The 22,173-nt window shown below is 43.1% G+C and overlaps 1 protein-coding gene across 1 annotated transcript; it reads left to right on the forward strand.

The window, feature by feature from the left end:
* The first annotated feature begins 4,242 nt into the window (after positions 1-4,242).
* LOC146007718 (mannose-binding protein C-like) lies at positions 4,243-22,031 on the forward strand. The gene is made up of 5 exons (XM_083146289.1): positions 4,243-4,492; positions 9,359-9,573; positions 16,945-17,061; positions 18,721-18,804; positions 21,531-22,031. Exons 2-5 carry the CDS (start codon positions 9,375-9,377, stop codon positions 21,914-21,916), a joined length of 786 nt encoding a protein of 261 aa, XP_083002415.1. The 5' UTR covers positions 4,243-4,492; positions 9,359-9,374; the 3' UTR covers positions 21,917-22,031.
* The last annotated feature ends 142 nt before the right edge of the window (positions 22,032-22,173 follow it).

Below are 22,173 nucleotides of genomic sequence, written 5' to 3' on the forward strand. Positions count from 1 at the left end.
TTCCACCAAAATCTGTGCTGCAAAATCCAAAAATCACTCCTTCCCTTCTGAGTCCTGCCATGCACCCAACTGGTATTTTTTGGTCACATGTGAGGCATTGCCGTACTCTGGAGAAATGGGGGCACAGATTTTGGGGTGCTTTGTCTCCTTCATTCCTTGTGAAAATGAAAAATTTTGAGCCAGAAGTACATTTTTGTGTAAAAAAATGTATTTTTTTCATTTTCACTGCCCAGTTGTACCAAAATTGATGAAACCCCTGGGGGTTTGAAATGTACACTATACCCCTAGATGAATTCCCTGAGGGGTGTAGTTTGCAAAATGGGGTCACTTGTGGGGGGGTTCCACTGTATTGGTAATGCAACATAGCACCCACCATTCATTCCACCAAAATCTGTGCTGCAAAATCCAAAAATCACTCCTTCCCTTCTGAGTCCTGCCATGCACCCAACTGGTATTTTTTGGTCACACGTGAGGCATTGCCGTACTCGGGAGAAATTGGGGCACAGATTTTGGGGTGCTTTGTCTCCTTCATTCCTTGTGAAAATGAAAAATTTTGAGCCAGAACTGCATGTTTGTGTAAAAAAATGTAATTTTCCATTTTCACATCCCAGTTGTACCAAAATTGGTGAAACCCCTGGGGGTTTGAAATGTACACTATACCCCTAGATGAATTCCCTGAGGGGTGTACTTTGCAAAATGGGGTGACTTGTGGGGGGGTTCCACTGTATTGGTGCTTTGGGAGTCTTGCTAATGCAACATAGCACCCACCATTCATTCCACCAAAATCTTTGCTGCAAAATCCAAAAATCACTCCTTCCCTTCTAAGTCCTGCCATGCACCCAACTGGTATTTTTTGGTCACATGTGAGGCATTGCCGTACTCGGGAGAAATTGGGGCACAGATTTTGGGGTGCTTTGTCTCCTTCATTCCTTGTGAAAATGAAAAATTTTGAGCCAGAACTGCATGTTTGTGTAAAAAAATGTAATTTTCCATTTTCACATCCCAGTTGTACCAAAATTGGTGAAACCCCTGGGGGTTTGAAATGTACACTATACCCCTAGATGAATTCCCTGAGGGGTGTACTTTGCAAAATGGGGTGACTTGTGGGGGGGTTCCACTGTATTGGTGCTTTGGGAGTCTTGCTAATGCAACATAGCACCCACCATTCATTCCACCAAAATCTTTGCTGCAAAATCCAAAAATCACTCCTTCCCTTCTAAGTCCTGCCATGCACCCAACTGGTATTTTTTGGTCACATGTGAGGCATTGCCGTACTCGGGAGAAATTGGGGCACAGATTTTGGGGTGCTTTGTCTCCTTCATTCCTTGTGAAAATGAAAAATTTTGAGCCAGAACTGCATGTTTGTGTAAAAAAATGTAATTTTCCATTTTCACATCCCAGTTGTACCAAAATTGGTGAAACCCCTGGGGGTTTGAAATGTACACTATACCCCTAGATGAATTCCCTGAGGGGTGTACTTTGCAAAATGGGGTGACTTGTGGGGGGGTTCCACTGTATTGGTGCTTTGGGAGTCTTGCTAATGCAACATAGCACCCACCATTCATTCCACCAAAATCTTTGCTGCAAAATCCAAAAATCACTCCTTCCCTTCTGAGTCCTGCCATGCACCCAACTGGTATTTTTTGGTCACATGTGAGGCATTGCCGTACTCGGGAGAAATTGGGGCACAGATTTTGGGGTGCTTTGTCTCCTTCATTCCTTGTGAAAATGAAAAATTTTGAGCCAGAACTGCATGTTTGTGTAAAAAAATGTAATTTTCCATTTTCACATCCCAGTTGTACCAAAATTGGTGAAACCCCTGGGGGTTTGAAATGTACACTATACCCCTAGATGAATTCCCTGAGGGGTGTACTTTGCAAAATGGGGTGACTTGTGGGGGGGTTCCACTGTATTGGTGCTTTGGGAGTCTTGCTAATGCAACATAGCACCCACCATTCATTCCACCAAAATCTTTGCTGCAAAATCCAAAAATCACTCCTTCCCTTCTGAGTCCTGCCATGCACCCAACTGGTATTTTTTGGTCACATGTGAGGCATTGCCGTACTCGGGAGAAATTGGGGCACAGATTTTGGGGTGCTTTGTCTCCTTCATTCCTTGTGAAAATGAAAAATTTTGAGCCAGAACTGCATGTTTGTGTAAAAAAATGTAATTTTCCATTTTCACATCCCAGTTGTACCAAAATTGGTGAAACCCCTGGGGGTTTGAAATGTACACTATACCCCTAGATGAATTCCCTGAGGGGTGTACTTTGCAAAATGGGGTGACTTGTGGGGGGGTTCCACTGTATTGGTGCTTTGGGAGTCTTGCTAATGCAACATAGCACCCACCATTCATTCCACCAAAATCTTTGCTGCAAAATCCAAAAATCACTCCTTCCCTTCTAAGTCCTGCCATGCACCCAACTGGTATTTTTTGGTCACATGTGAGGCATTGCCGTACTCGGGAGAAATTGGGGCACAGATTTTGGGGTGCTTTGTCTCCTTCATTCCTTGTGAAAATGAAAAATTTTGAGCCAGAACTGCATGTTTGTGTAAAAAAATGTAATTTTCCATTTTCACATCCCAGTTGTACCAAAATTGGTGAAACCCCTGGGGGTTTGAAATGTACACTATACCCCTAGATGAATTCCCTGAGGGGTGTACTTTGCAAAATGGGGTGACTTGTGGGGGGGTTCCACTGTATTGGTGCTTTGGGAGTCTTGCTAATGCAACATAGCACCCACCATTCATTCCACCAAAATCTTTGCTGCAAAATCCAAAAATCACTCCTTCCCTTCTAAGTCCTGCCATGCACCCAACTGGTATTTTTTGGTCACATGTGAGGCATTGCCGTACTCGGGAGAAATTGGGGCACAGATTTTGGGGTGCTTTGTCTCCTTCATTCCTTGTGAAAATGAAAAATTTTGAGCCAGAACTGCATGTTTGTGTAAAAAAATGTAATTTTCCATTTTCACATCCCAGTTGTACCAAAATTGGTGAAACCCCTGGGGGTTTGAAATGTACACTATACCCCTAGATGAATTCCCTGAGGGGTGTAGATTGCAAAATGGGGTGACTTGTGGGGGAGGTTCCTAACTTTTAGCACTTATGGTGCCTAGAAACCTACATGGTGCCTAAAAAAAAATCTCATAAAAAGGAGGCTCCAAAATCAAGTAGGTGCTCCTTCTATTATGAAGCCTGTGGTTTGGTCAACGTGCACACTAGGGCCACATATAGGATATTTTTGAAAACAAAAGAATTGGGGGAATCAATTTTTAGTCACATTTCTCTAGTAAAATCTACTGTATTCGTTAGAAAAATGTATTAAAATTGAAACTCTGCAAAAAAAAAGAAATTTTGAAATTTCACCTACACTTTGTTTTAATTCCTGTGAAACACCTAAAGGGTTAACAAACTTCCAAAATGCTGTTTTGAATACTGTGAGGGGTGCAGTTTTTGAAATGGCATCATTTATGGGGGTGTCTCACATACAAGTCCCTCAAAGTCACATCAGAACTGAACTGGTCCCTAAAAAAATCAGTGTTTGAAATTTTCTTGAAAATTTGAGAATTTGCTATTCATATTTGAAGCCTCCTAGTGTCCCAAAAAATTAAAAGGAAGTTGAAATAATGATGTCAACATAAAGTAGACATATGGTCTATGTTAGTTATTAACTATTTTGAGTGGTATGATTATTTGTCTCACAAGCAGAAAATTTAACATTTTGCAAATTGCTAAATTTTCCATTTTTTCACGATATTTTGGTATTTTTCACAAAAAAACACAGACTGTATCGACGAAAATTTACCACTAACTTGAAGTACAATATGTCACGAGAAAACAATCTCAAAATCACTGGGATAAGTAAAAGCAAAAAAAAGTTATCCCCACTTAAGTGAGACATGTCAGATTTGAAAAAAAGGGCTCTGTCATGATGGCACAAACTGGCTCTGTCATGAAGGGGTTAAAATAATGTCAATTGTCTCAACAAATAAAATGACAACTTCTGATTTATTATGTATAGTATTTTTTGTTTTAAAATATGTATTTATTAAAAATAAGGAAAAGTGGAAAAAATACTATTTTATTACCCACTCAAGTTAATAAAAATTGCCTACAAATGTATTAAATCAGTTGTTTCATTATTTTGCAAAAGAATGAACCAGAACAACAGTATTGTATTTGAACATTCCGAAAAAGTGCAAAGTGTTACATGCAAAGTTCAGTTGCATAACTGCAGTAGCTAGCAGGAGTAAACATACACTGCTAGAACACACTGTCATGTTATTGCTAATAGTAATGTAGCGGTGTTTTCATTTTATGCTACTTATAGTAGAGGTAGATTAAGGACAGCAGAAATGGTACATGAACCTCATACACTTTAATGTATGGAAGGTGCACGAACACCATGAGCCATTTATGAAAAGATAGACCATTTTGGATTTTATGCTACAGTGAAAGGATAATTATTTGCCAACATATGCTGCATTCTGGTAAGTACATGTTTGAATTAATGCAACATTAAGGGGGGGATTTAATAGGATGAGAGAAATTTTTGGTGAGAAATATTCAGTTTTTTTAAAGCAGCAATCATTTACATTTCCAAATCAAATTGGTTTTGCAGTGTAAAAGATTGCCGTTTTTAAAAAACCTGGAGATTTCTTACCAAATCTCTCACTTTCTGATTCTCTCATCCTATTCAATTTCACCCAATATGCCTGATCTTAGTTCTCTTTATATATACACAAGACAATTGAACCATTAAAAAAAGTTAATGTTTATGCTTGTAACAATGGAAGCAAAGCTAATAAATTTAGAAGGAACAGATATTAGTTTCAACCATAATTTGATTAACACACCTCTCTGCATTATACTGTAGCTAATTATATAGTCAGAAAAAAGGGTGGTCTATCTTTCTATATATCCCTGTATGGGGCAGATTTATTAAGCTCGGTGAAGTGATAATTTTATCACCGGCCAATCATCTCCTAACTGTGAAATTACAGGTTTGAAAAATGACAGGTAGAAGCTGATTGGCTGGTGTTAAAATCCAGACACTTTATCACTTCACCGAGCTTAATAAATCCGTCCCTATATGCCAGATGCTCTAAGCTTCAAAAGTTATAAAATGGAGAATGATAAACATACAGCCAATCAGTTCCTACCTGCCATGTCACAGACTGTGTTTGAAAAATGTCACACAGGAGCTGATTGGCTGGTTGTTTATCACTCTCCATTTTATTACTCTTGAAGCTTATTGCATCTGGTCCTATCAGTTTGATCATTTTATTTTGGTAAAGACAAAAAATATTGCATGGAAATTATGACTTATATAGAGCAATTATTTAACCTACAGTTATTTATATACTGATCTCTCTCTCATATATATATATATATATATATATATATATATATATATATATATATATATATATATATATATATATATATCCACTATTTATTATCAGTTAATTTAGTGTGTGCAGAGCCCCTATAATGTCTGTTTAAACAATGTGGTCACAAGCCATAGGGCACCCCAAAACTAGGAAAGGTGAGTGCCGATGTTTAGTGTATATCTATATCTCTATATCTCTCTATATATATATTTAGATAGATAGATATACACACATTACATGGGAGATATGCCAGCAGTCCATGCTGGCTGGCTGTAACTGGCGTCCGGTGCCTTCCAATGGGACCAGAAGTACCAATAATATCAATCAAAATTGGTAACAATCTTAATACTACCCCTTTCACATTGCAGCTTTAACACGGTATATTGCCGTTTTTTTTACCATTTTAAAATGGGAACAGCTGCAGTGTGAAAGCTCCATTGTCAATTTACCTGTTACATAATACCGGTATTTTGAAACGTGTTAAAAGAAGGATCCTACATGTTTCTGAGCTGTTTTCCCTGCAGTCTGAACAGCTCAGAAACGGTATTTGCTACAAATGATAACCACACAAGGGTGATAGGTTATCTCGCCCACAAGCAGGAAATAAACATTTAAAATGGCATTGTATGGCTTTCTATGGGTGAAACGGGTTAAATCTGAAAGGTACAAAAATGGTATTGAAACTGCAATATACCGTTTACAACATGCAATATGAAAGGGGTTTAACTGGCTTTTGACACGTTTTAAGACACGTTTACAAAAACAGGTTGAAAGCAGGTTTGCAATGGGAAACCAGTATAAGATGTAGGTTTGGTGTCAAACTTATTCCAAGACTCTCTGAGTGCCGCCATTATATACTGTATATACTGTATGTTACAGGGTTACAAAACACTAACTTTCGTCTTGGCATTGCATTCATCCAACTAACATCTATCTTCCAAAAAGACACTACACTAGAACTTGCAGGGGGATTCTGAACCTAGAACCCCCCTCCACCCCTGCAGCTTCAATACCTGGCTGCTGCTGGGAAAATTGAGAGAAAGCTTTGCCTCCATCTATACTCCTCATTGGACTAACCACTACACAGCTGGAGATCGAAGCTTCTGAGCATGTGCATCCTGAACAGAAAGAGATGAGGGAAACTGCTCCATGTGCAGTACTCCCAGTGGCTGTTGCGGAAGGTGATTTTATACAGACAGACAAGCTACTGTATTGAGTTCTTGGTAGGCTCCAATGATGGCCAGTAAGCAACTCTATAAAAGTTTAAGGTCTTGTTTGCCTTTTACAATTGATAATTTGCCCAGGTCTAATAGGATCAAGATGAGGGGTTCACACAAGGCCAGCTATAGGTCCAATAGCATTATATACTGTACTTATTTTATTTTTTAAATGTATGTTTAAAATATATGTAGATGGTGCACTATGCCCAGGTAAAATGATTCTGCATTACACTGGGCAGTACGGACGGTGTGATGGTTAGCGTTACTGCCTCACAGCGCTGAGGTCATGGGTTCGATCCCCACCATGGCTCTGACTGTGCAGAGTTGTATATTCTCCCCGTACTTGCGTGGGTTTCCTCTGGGTACTCTGGTACCTCCCACAATCCAAAAAATATACTGGTAGGTGAATTGGCTTCCAACAAAATTAACCCTAGAGTGTCTGTGTGCCTGAATATGTGGTAGGGAACATAGATTGTAAGCTCCACTGAGGCAGGGACTGATGTGAATGTTGAAATATTCTCTGTAAAGCGCTGCGGAATATGTATGCGCTATATAAGAAACTGTTAATAAATAAATAATAAATAAATTACACTAATACCAATGTTACCATGGAAACCAAACTCCCAGCTCTGGAAACAACACTATTGAGCCTGTCAATATTTAACAGCTGCGGCATGTGACTCCACCTGCCTGGAGAGACAATAATGTAAAAAAACAACAACAATATACAATAAAGAATATACAATGAAAAGTAAAACATTAAAAAATAAGGAACTTCCGCATCTTTGCGGCCACCGCTTACACCAGTTATGTTAGCTGCTTTAAGAATAGTTACATTGTCTGCTCACCATGCTTCAGGCTCGGTGGCTCGCTCCGCTTCTCTTGCCACAACTTCACTAAAGGTAATAGATGACGGCGTGGTCACAGGAGGGTGGCGTGGACCCAGGGTGGTGCGCCGTATGCTGCGTACGTTCTGTAGCGTAAGCTGTGGCCGCAAAGATGAGGAAGTACCCAAAAAATGTATACAGAATTATTACAGAAGAAGATTAAGTAATCAAATGAACATAATATGCGCAAAACTACCTCCCAGACCTCCAATGCTGAGGTGCACCTATGCCTGCAACCTGAGCACAGGAAGAAAAAATATGCAAACTAACACACTATCTAGTGTAATACAGATACAAAAACTACAAGGAGTTTAGCGCACCTCTAATCCTAATAACTACATTAACTCAACATAAGGGGCCTACACACAAAGCGATGTACTGTAGGGGCATTTTCTAAGCTATTTAGTGATATTGCTAAAAAAATGCCCTGAAATCACCCGTGTGTATTCCCCAATAGTGTCTGTTAGAGCACGAGTAGTGACCCCTAAAGGACAAGTTCAGGTTAACTGGAGAGGTGTACTTTATTCTTTGTATGCTACCTAAAAATTGAGTGTAGACTGTGGGTCAGTGTAAACATGTAATAACTAAAAATTGGTCATTCTGCCTCTTTATTATGGGGCACATTTCAGAGCCATGGCGAATACAGCACTCATCTGCCTCTAAGATAGCATTACCCAGTGCCATAATCAGGCACATCTACACCCTACGTTGGCACCATGGCCCCAGCTCATGTGTCATCATGGTATACCTAAGAGGAAGCCAGGTCAGGAGCAGAAAAATAGCTGGAAACAGGACAGGGCCATATTATTCATTTGGCTGACTAGTCTTCTGAAACCTAGGGGGCCCTGAATAGATTAGGGGCCCATCAATTTTGTTTAGATGAAGCACTGTTAGGGCACACGTAACAAAGAGATAGGAAAAGGAAGCGCAATTGACCTATGAGAAAAGAGGTCAGCATAGTACAATATTTCAACTAGGTATATTTGTCCATGTAAATACTGAAAAAGTGTAAATGATGACATATACTCTGACTGAAATGCCGGAGGGGGCCCAAAATACCAAAATCCTGACCATGGGATAATATGGCCCTGGCACAGATCACACCCCCAGGATGCACTGCCGTGCACTCTTCCAATCTGTAGGGTGCAGTTCAAGGCAATATACAAGCCAGAAAATGGTGCTTTGGCGGCTTTACAAGTGCCTTGCACCCTGCCTGGCAACACTGGTTGAACAACCCTCTGTACCACTTTAAAAAGTGAATTGCAAGTCCCACACATTTAATTGTACTGTATTTTGTAGTTTTGTGTTAATACTACATTTGTTTATTTTAGTTATTAACCCTTTCAAGTCCAATGTCTAGTCAGGCTCAACAGCCCTAGCGCTAGTAGCAGATCCAGTGGTGAGCCACTTTAAAATAAGAACATTAAAATCATTCAACATTCAATGTAGACCATTTTTTTAATAAACAAACAAAAATTTGAACCGCAAAAGGTTCATTTAATTCTGTGAAACCTCTTATTCCTAGGCAATAATGTTTAGTTTAATTCACTGTTTTTATGTACTATTGTCTGTACCTGTAGAGACATTTTCTATGACAATGTCATGTATTTGGATTTTCATGTGAGGATTTTAAAATGTATATATAATAAATTTTTGTAAAAAAATATATACTGTAATTCACTGTGAATATTCTTTTATTACTTTATACAGTTGCTCATACTTGACGATAAAGGAATTGGTTTATTTCTTAAAGACTTTTAACTCAAAGGGGTCTATTTACTAATAAGCCTTGGAGAGAGAGAATGAAAGATGGAAATAAAATACTGTTTTTAAATTTATTTGTTATTGATTTTTAGGGAGAACTCATGAAAAATGAAGATGCTACAACTCTTTAACTTTTTATTGTTTGTAATGTCTCTGAACGCACACATAACTGCAGAGAATGGTAAATGTGAAGAAGCTACCAGTACATGTGCAGTTATATCCTGCACTCCACATAGCCACAGTGGACTGCCTGGAAGAGATGGACGGGATGGCAAGGAAGGACCAAAAGGTGAAAAAGGAGAACGAGGTAAGTGTCAGAATAATAATCATTTGTTGAGGCTTCATTTAGGCAATGTCATTATTTTCTAGAGTGCTGAAAAAAATGCTGTATATGCAAAAACATGGAGTATTTTCCCTGCAAAATATAGTTGCATATGTATAACAACGTAAATTCTACAAGTGTGATTTGGAATCATGTGCCTGGTTTTATCTGTAAATGAGTCCCATCATGTATGATTTTAATATTTTTTTTTTAAATATATTTTTATTAAATAAATTCAAGTCATATATGGTACAACGATATTAACAGTAAGTGACATATCAATTTTCAATTGACATAGGTAGCAAGAGAGGGTTATACATTGTAGAGGCATACGTTATGACATTTAAACATTTCAACATTGGTTATCACAGGGTATATATGGGACATCTGGTGCTAATTTAAAAGGGAGGCTGTCCCCTTTCCAGGGTGGCCATGTTATACCAAGTTGTGAGTGACACTGCTTGTCTAATGTTGTTCTTTTCTTGGGCCGTAAGAGAAATTATGTATAGTAACCATGTGTAAAAAAAATTTTTGGCCCCTGTTTCCGTGTCTAATAGGCATTCTATCCAGTCCATCTGGTAGAGGAATTTTAGTCTTGGGAGCATGAGTTGTAGTGATATTGGATTGGAGTGTATCCACTGGGAGAGGATGGTTTTTTTAGTGGTTGCCGCTATTTTCGCCAACAGGCACCTGGTACCCCAGGGGAGGGATGAGGGTGTATCCGCGTCATGGATATTCCATAGCGCCCATGAGGGAGTTATGTTAAAAGATATTTTTAGTGTGTGGGTGATGTACTGCTGTACATCCTGCCAAAAGATTTGCACTGTGGGACATGCCCACAAGCAGTGGTAGATGTCAGCTTCTGGGGATAGGCATTTAAAGCAATTGGAGTCGTCTGATATTCCCATTAAGAAGCGGTGTTTGGGTGTGTAATAGGCCCTATGTAGGATCTTGAAGTGCATCTCGGCATAAGATGATGAGATAAGTAATTTGTTTAAAGAATTTGTTGCTTTTATGATGGTTTCTATTGGTATGTCAGGAAAGGCCTCCTTCCAGTGTGTCAATCCTTTTTTGACCTTGGAGAGGTCTAAGGTGGGGCGAATATGGGTATGTAGTGTTGAGGTGGGTATTGGTTCTCCTTTTCTGTAAACTATCATCAGGTCAAACGCTCTGTCTGTGCCTGCTTTGCATAATTTTTGTAAGCTTTTTGTTATGTAGCTTCTGACCTGAAAGTAGGCAAACAGGGGGATTTGTATCTGGGGAAAGTTTTCTTTTAGCTGTGCCAGGGTGAGAGGAGTGGTATAATCTTCACCTACAGTAGAAACTGAAATATCGACCTGAGTCCCTGTAGATGCCAGGTAAAGAATATAGAGTCCGGGTTCCCATTTTGAAAAGCATGGTTATGGATCAGTGGTGTGTGGAGGGATTCTGTGAGTGGCAAACGGAGTCGTTTCCGTGTGGTGCGCCAGGCTCTGTATGGTGCATGGAGTAGGGGATTGTCTCTGACATGTGTTGGGGCAGACGTGGGCGGTATGTACAGTAAGGCGTCTAGGGTGCATTCGTGGAGGAAGGACTGATCTAGTGCTCTATGCGTGTAGTTATTTGTGCCACTCACCCAGTCAATTGCATAACGCAGATTGGCAGCTAAGGCGTAATCTTGTATGCATGGTAGGTTAATACCACCTTTAGACTGAAGCTGCTGCAGTTTCAATTGGGAAATTCTGGGGCGTTTACCAGCCCATAAAAACTTAGTGAGAGCTCTATTTATGGTTACGACATCCTGGTCTTTCAGCAAGAAGGGAAGCATCTGAACCGGGTACAATAATCTAGGGAAGGAAACCATTTTAAAAAGACTACATCGTCCCAGATATGAAAGTGGTAAGTGTCTCCATCTTTGGAAATCTGCTACCATTTGGGCGATGAAGTAAGAGTAGTTTAGGTCATATAGATCTGTTACCTTACTAGAAAAGCGTAGACCAAGATATGTTAAAAATTCGGTGGTCCATCTGAATGGGAAGGTGGTTCCCCATCCAGTCTGGGCCTCGGGGTGAACGGCCAACGCTTCCGTCTTTTAATAATTAACCAGAAAGCCTGAGATGTTTAGAAATACCTCCAATATCCCCAATAACTTGGGAAGGGCTTGTTTAGGGTTGCTGATGTATAATAGGAGATCGTCAGCGAAGGCAGATACCTTCACCTCCGACCCCCCTAGCTCCAATCCCTGCCATGTGGTTTCCTGGTAGAAGGTGCGTATTAAGGGATCTAAAGACAGATTAAATAATAGTGGGGATAATGGGCAGCCCTGGCGTGTACCCCTGGCTAACCTGAAGGTTGGTGAGTTCAGTCCGTTAATGGTTATGCATGCTTCCGGGGAGGAGTATAGCATATTGAAAATATTTATAAAGTCTGGGCCAAAGTGTTGTGTTTGTAATATCCTTAATAAGTGAGACCAGGAGACGCGGTCAAACGCTTTGTCTGCGTCACAGCTTACAATGATCGCCTCTTTGTTGTGCAAAGAATTATATCGTAGTAGGGCCGCCGTTAAGGTGCGGATATTATGGACAGAGGTTCGGCCTCTCACGAAGCCAGTCTGAGCTGGGTGTAAAATCCTATGTAGGATAGGCTGTAGTCTCCTGGCTAATAATGTGGTAAAGATCTTTAGATCTTGGTTCAGTAGGGATATTGGGCGGTAAGATTGAACTAGTTGGGGGTCCTTCCCCGGTTTTGGGAATACCACTATACGTGCAGCTGTGAACTCTGGGCGGGGTGCATTACCTTGTAACAGAGAGTTGAATAGCGATATCAGGTGAGGGGTTAAGCTATCTTTCATTAGTTGGTAATATTCGGCACTGAAGCCGTCGGGGCCTGGAGATCTACCTTTTTTTAGGGTGCTAAGCACTGTTTTTAGTTCTAACTCTGTGATTGGGGTGATAAGTGCGTCCCTCTCTTCGGAAGTGAGGGTAGGCAGTTGGGCCTGCTGTAAAAACTGCATACCTTCTATGGGCCTGTCAGTAGGTGCTTCATATAGGTGTTTATAATAATTCTGAAATTCTGCTGAAATTTCAGCGGGGTTCAAAGTCAACGTTCCATTTTGCGTGGAAAGCTGTAATATGTGTAGTGGGGCAGATTGTGAGCGAACTAGGTTAGCCAGAAGTCTCCCCGTTTTGTTTGAGCTTCTAAAATATTTATTACGGGAGATGTCGTAGGAGAATTGGGCCTTTTCCGTGCATAGTGCATCATAAGCTTGTTTTGCCTCTGCATATGCAGTTTTGGATGTCTCAGAGTTATTGAGGAGCATAGCATTATATGCATCTGACAGGCGGTTGCTATGGTCAGCAATAGCGAGGTTTAATTTTTTACGTTTCCTGGCAACGTATTCCATTACCTGTCCCCTAACCACTGGCTTTGAGGCCGCCCAAAAGTGTATATTCCCTAGATGTTGCGCATTGTCCGAGGCATAGGTGGAGAAGGCATGTTTCAAATGAAGTGTGAAGTCTGTGGAGTGGGCTAGATAGGAGGGAAATCGCCAATTATAGGATGTGGTGATTGGACTTTTCAGAGTGAGTGTAAACCAAACCCAAGCATGATCTGATAGGTCAATCGGCCCTATCCCTGACTCCACCACTTGATGATATAAAGAATTTGTAATCAGCCAGAGATCAATGCGAGAGGAGGTGCCATGGGGGTGGGAGTAGAAGGTGTACTCTCTGGATGTGGGATGTTGGCATCTCCAGAGGTCACATAGGCCCAAATTATCTAATAATAATGAGACGGGGGAGGGCGTAGTTGCACTGCCCCCGCCAGTCCCCCGTCCAGATCTGTCTAGCCCTGTCGACAAAACATTGTTAAAGTCGCCACCCATAATTAAATCTCCCTCTTTCCAGGATAATAGTTTCGTGTAAAAGGGGGTATTGGGTCCGTTGGGGGCATATATTGTTGCTAATGTATATATTGACCCACATAGCTCGAGTTTTATAAATAAGAAATGGCCCTCTGGGTCCAACCAAGTGTCTCGAATCGTATAGGGCAGGTGTTTCCTGAATAGTATTAGCACTCCTCTACGTTTGGCTGTGAAGGAGGCTGCCCGGAACTCCCCGATCCAGGAATCCCTCAGTACGTTGGGATCCTTGATATCCCAATGTGTCTCTTGAAGAAAGGCTACATCTGGACGTATGCGTTTCAGATGAGTTGCTACTTTGCGTCTTTTGATCGGTGAATTAAGTCCCTCCACATTCCAGTACACGAACTTTAACGTGGTTTGTGTCCTAGTTGGTCTATTGGTCACGGTGGGCATCATTAACCAATCCCCTCACGGGGTCTATATGCTACTGGTAATGAGTATTTTCGAGGCCCCCAGCCTGTCCCAGCGAGCAGACCGCAATGGGGCGACATGAACCTAAAGTGCCATTCCACATCACATAACATATATCGTGTACCACATATTATAAACAGTAACCAACTTATGGCAATAAACTTTTGAACTTTTTCATAAATCAAAACAGGTGGTCGTGTGGACCAATATTTAAAGTGATCAACTATGGGATATCCCAACAGGGGGAGGAGAACATTATTTTGTTGTTGCTGGCGAGGGGGGTGTGAGCCCACACCGGCCATTGAGACCTCGCCAGCAAGAGGTACATATTCCCCCATTACAGAATCCGGGGGGGGAGCATATGGTATGTTGGCCCCGGCCATGCACAAACCCAAACCCCCCAAACCGGCTCAGAAAAACAATATCATATAACAAACTAGCGTAGAAGATGAAGAAAGAGTCGCTGAATATTACCAGTCCATTAGATACGAACATAGGAATGTAGGGAAAGGATGAGACTTCTGTTGGTCAACCAGTTCAGTCCGCATCATCCATGGTTGTAGGAGGTTGTTGGGGTAAGGAGTCTAGAAAATTTTTTGCAGCTTCGGGGGTTTCTAGGTAATATGGTTTGCCATTATATTGAACTCGTAATTTAGCTGGATACAAGAGGGCGAAGCGGTATCCCAGCTCGTACAGACCTTTACATATCGGTGTGAATTCTCTTCGTTTCATGGTGACCAAATATGAAAAGTCTTGGAAAATAAGTAGTCTAGCACCATCATAGCGCAGGTCAGAGCATTTCCTGTAAGCGTCCATTAAGTTGACCTTGTCGGCATAGTTCAAGATGCGCAGGATGACAGGTCTGGGCCTGTCTCTGTTCTGCTGGCGGTCTGGGCCCACACGGTGTACCCTCTCGACTTGGATTGAGTCGGTTGGGGAGATACAGCCCAGGGTGCATGGCAGCCACTCAGAGACCAGGGACATGAGGGCAGCCGGTTTAACGCTCTCTGGGACGCCTATTATCCTAACATTATTCCTCCTGTTCCGATTTTCCAGGTCTTCCAGCTTGTCATGAATGGAGGATAGTAGTTTTTCCTGTGAGGAGGCGGTGGCTTTTGTGGTAGCCAGTTCATCCTCCAGGTCAGAGATTCTCTGTTCCGCTTCGGACAAAGGCTGGTCATGTTGTAGTATTTGCGTCAGGGCAGAGTCAATTGACTCCTTCAGTGGAGTCAGCTTTTGGTCTAGTAACGATGCTAATATGGAGGTTAACTCGTTGGTGGAGACAAGATCCCCAGATGTCGGGGGCATGGTTGCAGAGTCCTCAATCGAGGTAGAAGATCTCGGGCCAGGGGAGTGCGGGTTAGGGGAAGATATGGGAGTGACCTCCTTTGCACGGTTCTTCCCCTGCTGCTGGGACTTAGTGCCACGTTGTGGTTTGGCCACGTATTTGTCCATCCCGGGCATCTGAGGAACCTCCAAAGAACCAGGAATTGTTATGGAAATGCTGTATTTTCCCAAGTCCAATGAGGGTTGCAATCTAGTTCGGGGCTTTAGCTGTGACCCCGGGGTCCTATGAGTCCGTGACCTGCAGCGGGCCCAAGTAGCCGGGGCAAGATTGTTAAGTTATTGGGGCAGCTGGTGCCAGTATTTTGGTTATGGGGAGAGGGGTAAGGGGTCAGCGATGGTACCCGCCTCCTCGAGGGATCCACTAGGCTGAGTGGGTGTCAACCCGGGGTGCGTCAGAGTGGGGGGAGTGTAGATCAGTGATGTAGTAAGCACTTGCGGCTGGCTGATTGGTTGAGGGGGTCTGAGCGGGTGAAGACTCTAAGCCAAAGGTGCTAGTAACTGGAGGGGGTTTGTGACGTTAAAGCGGGCCGTGGGAGGGGTGGGGGGGCAGGGCCGTGGGCCGCTTATTTGACGGGCCTTGAAATAGTTATATCAGTAAAAGTAGTGCTTACCCGCGCCTGCTAGTTGGCAGGGATGGTCACTTGTTACAGCAGGACAATATTCTGTGTGGAGTCTTTAAGGGTGAAGCAGCACCTGGAGGTTTCTGAAGGAATACAGGCTTGGTTAGTTTCTCATTCAGTGGCTCCCACCATTGCTGCTTGTGGTGTGTTAGCAGCGGGTGTCTCTCTCACAAGGGGGCTTCTGTCTGGGCCTGGTCCTCAGGTGTGTCTGGGCCCAACAGGTCACAGGGGGCTGTTGATTGAGGCCTGGCAGGTCGAGGCTGTGTCTCCACCACAAAGTGGGTCCAGGTGGGGGGGGCAGATGGATATCCCCCTTCACCCTATCAGTTCAGGGCCCCTCTGCTGTGTTGCTGCCTCCGGGGAGTGCCAGTAATCTAGGCCGTGGTTTCAGGGCCTTTGCAGGCCGGGGGTCCCAGATCTTGTGGGGACCCGCCGGGTGTTTCAGTGGTTTCAAGGGGCTGATGTAGAGGGTAGGTGGGAGGGTGTGGGGGCCGACAGGGATCCCCAGTCACCCGGGGTAGGCTGTAGTCCGTTCCGGCGTGCACGTTGTGGTGGCCGCGCCGCGGGTTCGCGGCCGGAAATCGAGGCCGCGGCTCCGGTGCTTTTACTAGGCCGGAGGTCCCGGATCGTGTGGGTGCCCGCCGGGTGCTTCAGCGGCTTCACGGGGCTGATGTGGAAGGTAGGCGGGAGGGTGTGGGGGCCTCCAGGGATCCCCAGTCACCCGGGGTGGGCTGGCGTCTGTTCCGGCGCGCACTTCGCGATGGTTGTGGGTTCGCGGACGGAAATCGAGGCCGCGGCTCCGGCGCTGTGACTAGGCCGCGACTCGGAGCGGCTCTCCGGTTGTCTCCCTGTGGATGTTGGTATAGCGGGTGTGTGGCGGGGACGTCTAGGAACCCGTTTGAGCTGCAGGGCGCTGAGAGTAGCTCTCTGTGCTGGCTCAAAAGGTGGTATATAGAGCCAGTCAGGGAGAGCTCAGCAGGCGCACGTCTACCCTGCATGGAGTCCAGGACACGCCCCCGATTTTAATATTTTTAATATATAATGTCTTAAATAATTTTAAATTCCATTCTCACACAGGTCCACAAGGGTCCCGTGGGAATCAGGGACCACCAGGAAAACTTGGTCCGCCAGGAGTAAAGGGCGATAAAGGCTCTATTGGTCAAAAAGGAGAGCAGGGCATCAGCGCTACTTCAGGTAAGATAAAAGTGGAAAAATAAGTTATAGGTGTGCCAAAAGTCAACTTGAAAGTGACTTATTTACCATCATTAGCATGCTCGCGGATGTGTGAGAGTATGGGCCTTATTCAGATTTCATCGGTACTGCGCGCATTCGCATGCAGTACCAATGTTGTGCGTCTGCGCATGCGCAGGCGTGTTTCTGTGCATGTGCAGGCGCATGGTGCCTGCACCCACGGCGACCTTTCGGGTCGCCGGGTGCACGCACCCATTGCAGCGAGGGGGGGGGCGGAGATGGGCGGGGAGCGCCGGGCTGCCCCATTACCATATGGGAACGCCCAGCGTTCCATGGGCGTTTCCATGAGAACGCTGGGCCTTCTCATGGTAATGAGGCAGTGACGCGGGTGTGTGGGCCGGGTAGCTGACATCACCGGATGTCAGCTGCCCGCCCATATCACGCCAGCGTGCACGCTAAACTAAGTAACTCAAAAGTCACTTATATAAGCATGCACGCTAAACATCATTCAATGGTCACCGACCATTGAATGATGTGGGCGGACACCCCAGCAAAGTGAATGGATGTTTATGCAAAACATCCATTCGCTGCTGTGCAGGCGAAGCCACACTTTGCTGGGGCGGCGGGGGGGGGGGGGGGGGGGCGTGCGTTCGCCGGGCGGGGTTTGGTGGACTCGCACGGCTGCGAATCGCAGCCTTGCGAATCAACCTGAATAACCCCCTATGTGCGTACTGTATGCAGCCACTTCCTTAGAGACACATGGTGCAGACACACACTGTAACTAGTTGCAGCAGGGTACGTGTATTTGCTGCCACTTGCCCTGGGATCACAGCAAGCAAATAAGAGCAAGATGAAACAGTGACTCTATGCTTGTGTAGCGGGCCAATGCAGGGGGTGGGTGATGGGACTTTGCCTCAGTGGATGCCATACAGGGGATGTCATGCTGCATTTGGAAGTATTGCATAGTAAGCAATGTCTTTTGTTTGACACTGCAAATCATGGGTACACAAAGGGCTATATTCAATGCGGCTGGCGAGGGGGTTAAACGGCGGGGATCACCAAAAACAAGCGATCCAAACTCTATTCAACGCGCCGGAGGAATCCTCGTTGTCAGAGGATGGCGAGGATCCCCCGAAACAGCCAGCCTTCTGCATTTAGCCTGAGTTTCATTGTTTTAGCGGCTGCACATGCCATTTCCTCTTTGCTGCAACGGGGAAATGGCATGTGCAGGGGGTCAGTTGAATACTGACCATGTGAGCTGTGACAGCGAGCAGTCAGTACTGCATGCTGTCACAGCTCGCAAAAACCATTGCATACACCCCAATGAATGATCTGGCAGATACTGTATGTTGTTCCAATTTGGCTGAGAGCACTTTAGTGTGTACAGAACCTTAGCCTCCCGATTGAAAAAAAAAAAATTCCATAGTGACAAAAGTTTTTGGAAATCTAGTGAACAGACACACCTTTATGCATTGAGAGAATTCCTTCTTATAACAAATTTATTGTATCTTTTTCTTCATAACTAAATATGAGGGTAAAGTCAATTGTGAAATAAGAAAATAAATGTACAATAAATGTCCTTTTTTTGCCATGGTCCTCTTAATATCTAATTAGTAAAACTTTCACTTTCAATAAATAATTAATTGAAACGTTTTTTGCCAGAGGTTGACACGGTCAAGGAACAATTAAAAGCTTTTGAAACGGAACTGCAGATACTTCAAGCAAGCCTCAATAAGTATAATAAAAGTAAGAAATGCTCTCTCTCTCTCTCTCTTTGGTAAGTAGAGCTAGTGGCGGATCATTTTATAGCTGAAGACCAGGGCTTTCCAACGAGGCCAGCCCCGTGTCTCTAGCCCCTCGGGAACCGGAGATATCGCCTGGCAAAGCTGTAATGTTTTTTCCCCAGAGGATAATATGGGACTCGTCAATTCCAACCCCCACCTGGTTCCAATGGCTGCCAGTTCCCCCCTGGCATCACAGAAGCTTGTGGTTGATCTCATTCAATTCCAAATCGCTGGGCCTTCAATACGATACCAGGCTGGTCCATATCGATCAATCGGTTCCAGAGATATTGCGTGTAAACCGATTTTTTTATTTTTGAAATGTAATTTCATGGCTGTTCATGTTCTTTGAGGGCAGATTACTCTGGAACCAAATGTTCCAGTTTCACTGAACCAAAATCATTCAAAGCCCACTCAAAAGTTCTTCAATATGATACTTGTCTCATGTAAATGGGTCAGTTGGTTCCGAAGATATAGCCGGTTAAATGAGATAACTGGTTAAAGGGGGGGGGGGGGGGAGGAGCGGTTTTCTCTCCCCCTCACACCAGAAAATGCAGGGACTAGGCTGGTGTAAAAGGGACCAACCTGGGAATGCATTTTCTGGTGTGAAAGGGGTATTATTTCAAATAGCCGGGACCTGCATTTACCTCGAGCATGTATTCCCCTTGGCAATGAGCATGTAATCCCACATGACAACGAGCATGGAACCTCTGGCAATGAGCATGGAACCCTTAGCAATGAGCATGCAGATAAGCAGCACTTATGTAGCATAATTTTTAAAAGGCATTATGGTGTTTGGCATAATACATAATGGCATGTAACTTAACGTGTAATGGACATTATGGTGTAAATGTTTAATGCGCACCTTTGGTGGACAATGTCCCTGTTTATGAAGCGTATTGTGAATTTTGGCTTAATCTGTGTGGCATTATGTGAATTCTAGCTCAATCCATGTGGCATTATGTGAATTTTGGCTCAATCCATGTGGCATTATGTGAATTTTGTCTCAATCTGTGTGGCATTATGTGGATTTTGACACAATCCATGTGGCATTATGTGAATTTTGGCTCAATCCATTTGGCATTATGTGAACTTTGGCTCAATCCGTGTGTTATTATGTGATTTTTGACACAATCCATGTGGCATTATGTGAATTTTGACACAATCCATGTGGCATTATTTGAATTTTGGCTCAATCCATGTGGCATTATGTGAATTTTGGCTTATTCCATTTGGCATCATGTGCAAGTATAATGGGGTCTAGTATTTTGTTGCATAATGTGTAGAAGTTGTATATGGTGTTGTACACTACACTCACCCCTGTCGAGTAGCCACACCCCCTTTTCGGGAGTGCACCTTCGGCACGCGCACAACTACAGCTTTCACTTTTGTCGCCATGGTGGGCCTGCGTACTTTAAATGCCAAGGCCTATTTTTAATCCCATTACCACCCTCTCTCTGCCGCTCTCTTAGCATGTACATTGGCACCACTAACACCGCCCCGCCCCCACCTAAACCCTCTTTTATCATGGTGCCCCCCCCCTGTCATTTTATCCTGGATCCAATCCTGGGTAGAGCTAAGCAATCTGATCGTCCTGCACTTTGCCAATCCATGTTGGGACTTGGAATTTCCTGACAAACTCAGTTAATGCAAGCTTTGTTAGTGAATGAGTAGTAGACTCCGAAGCCCTGCTCTGCTGAAGAAATATTTAATAAATGAAAAATAATGCTAAAAGTAACATGTTAACCATTATTTTCTAATAAAAAGCTAAGCAGTGTAAGCACAACACTTTAGACTTGAAAGTTGTAGATCAGATATAGATGCCTCTTTGTGCCAAGCAAGGTACACAAAAGAAATGTAATTGTCTGCTGTACAATAAAAATTGGTACCATAAAGATAACTAACAAAAGTAAATATAATTATATAATGTAATATTTATTAGTCGTAATAGCCTTTTTTTTAGCAACCTATAATTGTACATTTAATACCTAATATAGCAGTTACAGTTTCATCTGTTTATTGAACATTCAAAGCCAGGGTAGATTAAGATGATCTGCCAAAGTGCCTGGTTGGTCACCTAAAGCCAAATAAACTAATTCCTTAATGAGTGTAGCTAATCTTTTCAGCTAGCATATTGTACTACAGCCTTTAACAAGTATTGCGCAGAGTTCCAATTATGTTCAACAGGAAGTCTTCATTTTTTTTTTAAATTGACCGAAATCATGTGTTTGTTATCATCATTCTTTAAAATTAAATTTTTGTGTGAAATCCCAAAAACAAACCTCAAATAATATACCTAGTTTAACTAATGGTTTAAAACTAGATTGCACTGCATCTTGATCAAAGCACATGCGATGTGCTAGACCACCGTGCATTTTGAACTACAGTAGATGCGATGCAGGGCAGCGTATACTTTCTGTGCTGTGCGATGGGACGTGCGCGGTAGTGTGCATCTCATCACAACCTGTGCATTGCACCGTGTATGGGCGGCATAAGACCAAGCCCAAATACCACATGATAATTATTTGAACTCCTATTAAATAATATAACATAGATGTCATAGTGTTAGTGTTAACAATATTCTAATATAAACTTAAATAGGGAATTACCAATAATAACAATTTTATTACCAGTGTTCTGTCTGTACTTGTCAGATAGAGAAATCATTAATCCTTTTATCACCTATTTCAGTTCTGCTCTTCCATGGAGGTAAGCCGTCTGGTGATAAGGTATTTGTAACCAATGGCCTAGAAGAAAATTTTGAAAATGCTCAGAAGACCTGCAAAGAATCTGGTGGTAATCTGGCAACACCAAAAAATGCAGCAGAAAACAGTGCGGCACAGGAGATCCTTCACACCAAAGGGGAGACAAGCAAAGCTTTCCTGGGTATTTCAGACCTGCAAGTGGAAGGTATATTCAAATACGTGTCAGGAGAAAAGATCACTTTTACCAACTGGAACCTGGGAGAGCCAAATAACAGCAAGGACAATGAAGACTGTGTGGAGGTCCAGGACAACGGGAAATGGAATGACATTCCATGCAATCTACTGCGACTAGTTATTTGTGAATTCCAATAGAACTATTTAAAAATACCCCATAGATTAGAAGGTTCACCCTAGAACCCATTTAGCCAAACTCATGAAATAATGTAACATGTTTTTTAATTTTCCTAAGCTAATCCATAAAATTATCGGTACTTGTTTCCTAGCACGGCCACAATCTTATGGATCGTGTACCTTTAAGTTAAGATAATAAGATGGACCCGATTTCCTTTGAAATCAGGTCCATTTTGCCGGCTAGGACACAATATCGGGGGCATCGCGTCGGTCGGGAC

This window comes from Crinia signifera, chromosome 6, assembly GCF_055691185.1.
Source record: "Crinia signifera chromosome 6, ASM5569118v1, whole genome shotgun sequence".
NCBI lineage: Eukaryota > Metazoa > Chordata > Amphibia > Anura > Myobatrachidae > Crinia > Crinia signifera.

What these genes read in the sequence shown, in the direction of transcription:
- LOC146007718 (XM_083146289.1), top strand. Translation starts at nt 9,375, where the DNA reads ATGAAGATGCTACAACTCTTTAACTTTTTATTGTTTGTAATGTCTCTG. An exon ending in GGGCATCAGCGCTACTTCAG is followed by an intron (nt 17,062 to 18,720) that starts GTAAGATAAAAG and finishes GTTTTTTGCCAG; the next exon opens with AGGTTGACACGGTCAAGGAA. An exon ending in CCTCAATAAGTATAATAAAA is followed by an intron (nt 18,805 to 21,530) that starts GTAAGAAATGCT and finishes CACCTATTTCAG; the next exon opens with TTCTGCTCTTCCATGGAGGT.